Source organism: Pelecanus crispus, chromosome 2 (assembly GCF_030463565.1).
Source record: "Pelecanus crispus isolate bPelCri1 chromosome 2, bPelCri1.pri, whole genome shotgun sequence".
Classification (NCBI taxonomy): domain Eukaryota; kingdom Metazoa; phylum Chordata; class Aves; order Pelecaniformes; family Pelecanidae; genus Pelecanus; species Pelecanus crispus.
Window position 1 is genome coordinate 7,653,820 of NC_134644.1, and position 8,669 is coordinate 7,662,488.

General features: G+C 45.2%; 1 protein-coding gene across 1 annotated transcript in view; it reads right to left on the reverse strand.

Annotated features, from left to right (window-relative positions):
- XYLB (xylulokinase) overlaps positions 1-5,833 on the reverse strand; it is an 83,284-nt gene extending 77,451 nt beyond the window's left edge. The window contains exons 1-4 of the mRNA XM_075705683.1: positions 5,789-5,833; positions 3,432-3,514; positions 2,456-2,525; positions 987-1,067 (exon numbers count right to left, since the gene is read on the reverse strand). Coding sequence (XP_075561798.1) covers positions 987-1,067; positions 2,456-2,525; positions 3,432-3,514; positions 5,789-5,833 — 279 coding nt within the window. The remainder of the gene's footprint in view (positions 1-986; positions 1,068-2,455; positions 2,526-3,431; positions 3,515-5,788) is intronic.
- Between the last annotated feature and the right edge of the window lie 2,836 nt (positions 5,834-8,669).

Genomic DNA, 8,669 nt, shown 5'->3' on the forward strand with positions numbered 1-8,669 from the left:
ATCTGAATATAGCACCAAGTTGGTACCCCCAGCTTGTTGGAAGATGCGTAAAATAAAGGGAATACAGGCAATCTGGAAATGCACTTCCTTTTTTCACTTGCGTAAACTGGGATTTCTTGGCAGTCCCTAACTTCTGTTCCACTGAAGAATTCATAACAGAGCCTTGATACAGGCTATGATTTTCAGACACTCTGCTCAGACTTTCAACTGAAATCAATGAAACATGGAGATCAAAGCAAGAGTTTTGATTAATTAGTCCCAGATATATCAAGATTAATAACCTAAACCTCATGTGTCAGAATTAGCTATCGCTTTGGTGCCGTCCTCACCCTGGGTATCATCTGTGAAAGTTATAAAAGACTTCCTTGTTTCATCAGAGTACTAGAAGACTGGCTAACTGACTAAATATCAGGATGGATTTTATAAATCTCAGAAAAAAAGGCATTACGCACTACAGGCTAAATCATGGCAGCATCTTTGTCATTTCTGCATCAAACACTATCATCATTTGTTTTTTTGTTGTTCCCAGGCAGATCTCTATCCTAGCCAACAAAAACTGTGCTCAACAGGATGTTACTAGGCCTTTAGCAAACTGTGATCCTCACTATTGTTTTCTACCCCACTTCCACCAGCACCTGGATACGCTGAAATTCAAATTGATCCCAGTCATTTCAGAATCTGTATGTACAAAGTATTTAAACAACAGGAAACCAACTAGTTATGCGCTATACTGATCTAAACAACTGCACTGCAAACCTCATCCTCCACTCCCACTACCTTCTAGTGATTGCTTTGTGTGCTTCAGGTTTTAAGTTCCCCTGAGGAACATGTCTTTAAATGGATGCTTATACAGAAGCTTTGGTCTTACTTGATGTCATTATGGTCTTCTGCAATACAATTATATAAATGAAATTTATCACTATACCTTATACTCTATTGAAGAAATACAGTAAGACTGATTTTTTTTTTTTTTTTAATAAACTAACCTGGCCAGCACCAGATAAAGCTTTGACTTGAGAGAAGTTAAAGCCCGAAGACTTCATTTTTTCCAAAATCATATCCAGAGCCTACAGGAACAAACAGAATCAAGAATGACTGTAACGAGCTATCAAATTATGCATACTCACAATCTCTGGAATTAAACAGTAAATTCATGTCATCACTGATAAGAGTTCATTGGCAGATAATGAAAAATTAGCTAATGACTATGGACTTCTCAAGAAGCTGCATAAATTAATTTACGAAATAAGAGTCCATAAAAGAAAAGTTGAATCACACAGGGGAAAAAAAAAAATCTTTAAACAAGCTGAATCACAAAGATCCATTCTTTGAAACCTAAATAAGAGGCAAGAGTTAAAGAATTCCAATTCATTAGAAAGCCACTTTCAAGAGTGTCAGACACAAAGCAGGATTATTTTTTTCTGTTCTTACTTTTTGAAATCTATGAAATCTTAATGGGGTGCACCCTGCACCCCATCCTACAAAATGTTAGGTATTCCCAATACCACTGCCCCCAGCGTCAGCTGAAAACTCAGGGTCTCTTTAATATAAGGCGAATTCAAGAGAACTTTAGCATTTCAAGCACCTAGATTAATTTTGTTCTTGCCACATTTTCCTGAAGGTTAAAACCAAAAATTAATCTATCTTTACATAGCCTCATTCAGGTCAGCATCTCCCAGACTATCTTGACAAATGGACCACTGCAAGACTTCAAAATTTCCCAAGAAACATCATAAACCTATATCATCATATTATTAATAATTACGACTGTTCCTGTCCATTATGGTTCAAAACACCAACCGCAAGGAAATTTACCAAACCTTTGTCAACTACTGTGGATCACCAGCTGAGTGTTCTGTGACCTTTCAAATATCTTAACTATTCAAATCACACTAGTAAGACAAATTTACACAGTACCATGTGAGGCTAAGTGTTGCAGTGAAGCAAGGAAGGCCTTCTTTTAAAACAGAAAAGAATGTTGTATTTCAAAATAAACACCAGTCAAAGTGACTGGGAATCACTGAATAAATTGCTCTTTGACCACTTACCATTTGAGACATCAATGGGTTAGCAAAGCTTATTCTAAAAAAATAGTGCAAATAACCTGGAAGCTACAAGAACACAGGTTTAAGCTATGCAAAGCAACAGCTGCCCCTTTTGCGTATGAAGCAAGAAGATGAAAAAAAGAATAGTCTTTTTTCAAATGAGGGAAAGTCAGGAAAGGATTCATCCCACATACAATAGTACAGAGTGAAGAAACAAACAAAAAAAACCCTCAAAATGTTAGCAACTTCCACTACATTTATTGATAACATTAATATTTGCATACCAAAGACACAGAATACAAGGAGAAGGACTATGTTGATTTGAATGATGAGCTTCGCTACTGCTTGGAATACATTTCCATTTCAATAACAGCAAGGAAGAAGTGAAACTATATAAAGCTTGTTCATACCTTGACCCACATTAGCACGGGAGAAGTGACTGTCAGTCTGTCACTGTGAATATAGACTCCACCTTGAGTCCTACAGAAAAATGGTATTTTCTCTTGGTAAATTCAGCAATTTTTTCCCTGTCAATCAAAGTTCTTCAAGTTTGCTGATAATCAAAGAGAGTTTACAATGCTTTTATGTTAAGAGCAAGAATATGATTCGTGTCTGAAACCCGAAAAAGCAAAAGTCACCTCCTAGGAGGTGACATAAGAGATGTCTGACCCAATCGCAAAGGAAATAATTTGCAAGGAAAGGCTCTGATCCTGAAGTAAGATCTGTGATAGACTCCAATGCTGAATCTGCTCATTGGCTCCATGTAATTCATAGTTTTTTCTAAGTTTCCTAACTGTCGCTATTAGTGGCTTTGAATCTAGAAGATGAAATTGAATTTTTGCTGTCAAGTAAATAAAGGTACTTCATTGAAACTTGTGACCATGGAGGATGACATTTGTAAATTCTAGTCTATTAACTGAAGTAAACAAATACTGTCATCCTACATCCTATGGTGAGATTTGGAACCACTGAATTTGTCTCCTTTTAGAAGTTCCCCTCATGCAATTTACTTGCTGTTATCATAGCACCCCACCCTGACACAAGCCGGTACTTGCTTCTATGTCCCCCAGAAAAAAACAGTCATGTCCACAAGCCTGAAGTTCCAAACAAAAAACAACAACAAAAAAAAAGGTTTATTTATACATAATACTTTGGGGTAGATTTTTTTTTCTTTTACTTATTTCCTGTTGGTAGTTCATGCCATATTTACATACCAAGGAAGGCAAGAGCATACACTACCCTTGCCAAGCATGAAACATGAACATGGCATGAACTTTTGCCATGCTTCCACACATATCAATGAGACCAAATAAGGCAACAGCCCCCCCCACCCCAATCCCCAAAGTTCTAAATTATATTATCCAAGCAAAATATAAAAAGCCTTACTTAAATTCCGGAAGGTCTTTATCAAAATGAACATTATCCTCATAAATGACTCTCAGCTGTTCATCAATAGCAATGACTTTCAGCTAGAAGATATAAAACAGGATGTTAACAAAAACTAACAAGAATTAAATAGCACTGATAACTCATTTATAACAACTCAGTTCTCACAGACGAAATGGGAGAGAAGATCACCCCAATCCATACAACTCGCTGAAAGCATGTGCACAATTTTACATGAAACAAATTATTATGTGAATTTCCAGCATGCCACCTATTCGGCAACATGTATATGTGCTTGCATTCCTCCCCCCCCATTTTTTCTCTCCTTAATCAAACAAGATTGAGATGCAGGCATATGCTAAAGAACAGCAAACAAATTACCATGTTCGTAGCTTGCATCAAGGTAACTAATTTTTCCAATTTCTCCAGAGAAGACAGTATCTTACATTAAAGATGCCATATGCTTCCCCCCCACACTTTTTTTTTCCCCATCTTGGAACCTAACAGACCCTTAGGATACCTTGAGGACTTTCCTTGCTCCCCAGATGGTGAGTAAATCAAACTCTACCAGTCTAGCAAAGCTCAGAGGGCATTACACAAGTATATTCTGAGCTTCTGCAACATACGGAAAGCAACAGCCCAAACAGGTAACTCCATAAAGCTGAGCTTGCTTGTAAGAACAAACTAGAAGAGTACCACAAACTTTCCCCCTCTATCTTTGCTCAAATTCAGCCAGTACAAAAGAAAAACATTAACAGCCTAGAAGAAAAGTGAGAAGGTAGCTCACATTCTGCTCGTATTTCAACACAGGAGAGAGTGCGAAGTGCTGCTAAAGGAACAGACAAAAAAACCTACAAAGACCAAGTCATTTCAGAGTTGTATTCAAATAACAAGGCCATCCTCGTTTAGGGGCTTACTTCAATTTTAGCCATACTAATGTAAGGCCATCGTTTATGCACTGGCACAACTCATTACCAAGCTGGTGCCCTGTGCTAACTTAAAATTGCCCCTGACCCACTGCAGTGTAATTGGCTTTCTGGTTGCAGCATGCCGCCTTACAAAAACACCGGATCAACCTCACATGGGTAACCTGGATGTGTCTTTCCAAGCTCCCAAACTTCAGCACAGCCATAATGAAGTTATTTATGCTCATATGCCTATTAACGTATTCAGGCCTACACACAACTCGGGCAGCGTTTCTATTTGCAGCGTAAATACCCGACTGTGCCGACAAATCGAAATTCCAAGAAGCAACCTGAGCATCCAGGTTCACAATCCTACTAATCTTCATTCATACGAGGAGCTGGAAAAGCTGGATTCAGGTGCAAATCCCAGCTCCCGGCCTGGCTGGCGCCGCAGGCAGAGGGGTCTCCACGCGGGCCGCAGCTAGAGGAGGGCCGCAGCTCCCCTCTCCGCCATCAAACGCATCCCTAGCGGGATGGCGAAGGGAAGGAGGACGCCTCGGGACACGCGGGCCGCAGCTAGAGGAGGGCCGCAGCTCCCGTCTCCGCCATCAAACGCATCCCTAGCGGCATGGCGAAGGGAAGGAGGACGCGTCGGGACACGCGGGCCGCAGCTAGAGGAGGGCCGCAGCTCCCCTCTCCGCCATCAAACGCATCCCTAGCGGGATGGCGAAGGGAAGGAGGACGCGTCGGGACACGCGGGCCGCAGCTAGAGGAGGGCCGCAGCTCCCCTCTCCGCCATCAAACGCATCCCTAGCGGGATGGCGAAGGGAAGGAGGACGCCTCGGGACACGCGGGCCGCAGCTACGCAGGCTGCAGCTTCAGCCAAGAGATGGGGCAAACAAAGGGACGCAAGATGGCTTATGCAGGCGAAGGGAAGGAAGCAGGCGAACAGCCGGGCACACACAGCGCCCGTGGCCCGCACAAGCCTTAAGCACCCGAAGCGCTGGCAGTCGTTTTGCCTCGGCTGCGGTAGGCAGCGCGGCACCGGCGTCCTGCAGCGGCCAGCCGGGCGCTGCTGTAAGCGAGGAGCCCCTGCAGAACACCACGGTCGCTGGCGGGGAGGCGGCGGCGGCCGCTGCCGCAGAGGGGGAAGGCCCGTCCCCCTCCCGCGCCGCGGCGCAGCACGGCGGCAGGGCCGCGGGCCGCCATGGCGGGCGGGGCGGGGCGGGCCGGGCCCGCCCGGGCCTTGCCCCCCTGCGGCTCCCCGAGGCCCGGCCGGGCGGGGCCGCCCGCACCCCCGCGCTTCAGCGGCCCGGCGGTGGCTGCGGCGGCCCCGGACGGGCCCCGGGCAGGGCAGGGCAGGCCCCGGGGCTGCCCCGCCGCTCTGCGCGCAGCCGCTGCCGGCCGAGGGAGGGGAGAGGAGGGGAGGGGCGGGGGAGGCGGCCCCGGTACCTGCTGCGTGCTGAAATCCCAGCCCAGGTAGCAGGGAGCGGCCATGGCGCGGCGGGGCCCGCCCGGCCCTCGCCCTCGCCCTCGCCCCGCGGCCGCGACAGGGGGTGGCCTCGCAGGCCCGGCCTCCCCGGGACGGAGCCGCCGGCCCGGCCCCGCGGAGCGGCAGCGCGGCGGAGAGGAGCGCCGAGCGCAGCCCGAGCCGGAGCCGGGCAGCGGGACGAGCCCCTCAGCCCTGCCGCGCACGGAGGGGCCGTGCCGGGGCGGCGGCTCCGGGCAGCAGAGCGGGTGGTGGCTCGCCGAGTGCCCGGGCGGTACCGGGCAGCTGCCGCACACCCGTCATCACGGATCACGGAGCCGTTCAGGTTGGAAAAGACCTTTAGGATCATCCAGTCCAGCCATTAACCTAACACCAAGTCCACCACTAAACCAGTTAAGGGTAATAATTAATTTCATGTCTCCTGGCTTGGTGGCTGCGTTATTTTTTAATGAAAGTAAAACTAGAATAGAATCGTGAAGGCTGGAAAGGCCCTCCAAGATCACCCCTCCAAGATCACCAGTCCAACCATCAACCCAACACCACCGTGCCCACTAAACCATGTCCCCAAGTGCCACCTCTGCCCGGTTTTTGAACACCTCCAGGGATGGGGACTCCACCACCTCTCTGGGCAGCCTGTTCCAATGCTTGACCACCCTTTCCGTAAAGACATTTTTCCTAATTTCCAACCTAAACCTCCCCTGGCGCAGCTTGAGCCCGTTTCCTCTCGTCCTATCGCTAACTACATGGGAGAAGAGCCCAACACCCACCTCACTACACCCTCCTTTCAGGTAGCTGTAGAGAGCGATCAGGTCTCCCCTCAGCCTCCTCTTCTCCAGGCTGAACACCCCCAGCTCCCTCGGCCGCTCCACGCTGACTGGTGCTCCAGAGCCTCCCGGGGGCTCCCACGCGTGATGTGCCAATGCACGGGATCCCCCCGCCCTGCCGGTGCCCCACTCGCTGAGAAGGCACTAAAGCTGCTGTGCTGTGGCCGCCCGAGAAATGGAAGCAATACAGAAAAGGGGCAACTTCAAACCACGGCCCGAAGGAATTCACAAAATTTTAATCTGCCATTAATATGTACCGGTCCCTCTGCAGTATCACACTCCGGCTTTCTGGTTTGCACAAACACACTTCCACAGTATTCCATAAAAAAAAGTGCAGAATTGTTACTTCTGCTGAAGTTTTGGTTTTGCGGTTTGCTTTCTTTTTTTTTTTTACTTGGGAGGGTTTGGGGAGGTTTTTAGTTTTCGCATTACCTGCCATAGCATGTGACAAGTGGAATTGCTTAATCAAAAGAAGGCTCATCTAAAATATGCTTTCATTCTGCAATCAAGGTGGTATCTCAGCAGAGCCTTAATGAAGTCAAATAGGTTTTGCATGCCCAGGATCTTAAACTGTTATAACAGTACAAATACTTAATTTGAAATGCCTTTTAAACTATAAAATACTACTAAATTTTGTCATATACTGAACTTTTTAAATACATTTTAAATATTCCCAGTGATTTCTCAAAGCCCTAACTCCCATAGGTTTATACTTTTAAGATTTCTAGTTATTATTGCAAAGAAAAACCTTTAAAACATTAATCCTGAAGACTATCAACCTATAATGCAATCATTCTAATATACTGACTTTTAAACCAATCTTACTCTATCATATCACCTTTGAATATTCTGTATTGAGAGCACCTGTATGAGAAATGTGATCACAAAATCTTTAAATAAGACAGAGTTTAATTAAAGTTGTCTGAAAAAATATTTACAATGCGGGAATCCCACATAGTGCATAATGGTGTTGGCCTACATTCTAGAGTCTAATCCTGCAAATTTACCTGAATAGTTTGCAATCAGGAAACATCCCAATGAAGCAAGTGGGAGTACCAGTCCATTTAAAAATCAAGGTAGGTAGAATTGTAACCCAGTTTGTCTTCATTAAATCAGATGGCCACCAGGTAGTGGTGGAATTTCCCTGCCCCTAAGGAGCTCATGCTGCATGGACCTGTCCTGAACAAAGGTCTCACTTAAGCAAGAAGAGACTGTGAAAGGAAATAAAATTTTTAAAATGCTACCAAGAACTGTTTCCTTAGGGTAACTCTTACCAGACAACAAAGGATCAAATAATGCGTAGAGGCTGCTTTTTCATTGATGCAGAATGTGGCTGGTAAGGCTTGCTCTGCCCTTTCACTTGCTGCATATTCCCTATAAACAAGTCACGGATACGGTGGCTGAGGCTTGAAATGCTGCAATTTTCAAAATATAACTACTTGCAAAAAGGAAAAGAAGCTGAAGTCAGTTCTGAAGAAAGCCATAAGAATAATAAATGACTTCAGAAAAACAGACATTAGTGGATTTTAAACATTTTTTTAAAGGAGGTATTGGTTAGTAGAAAGGAAACAACAGTTTAGAAATAAATAAAACAACCTTATGAGGATATAAGAATCAATTATATTCTTCAGCAATCAGATCGGAAGAATAGTCCTGAATAGCAAGAAATACTTTGCTTTAAATAGCACTGAAAAGTTGGGGCTGGAATAACCACCCTCGTGTTACCACATCTCCTTAAATTAGGAACAAGGGTGCAAGACAATAGGGCAGGAGAATCCGCTCAAGGGCAGAATGGGAATGGGAATGTTGCTACTTTCACTGTTCATGTTTTTCTAGAGAAAATAGGGAAGTTTGGAGAATCATTGCCTTACCCAGTCAATCTGTTGCCCATCCTTCCATCAAGGCAGCATTCTCTCAAACGTAGTTGTTTGTGTATGGAAAATGTTCTTTCTGCATTAAAGTTTATGCTGGCAGATACTACCATAACCTCCAGAACTGTTTATTGAAAGCAAACAAGGTT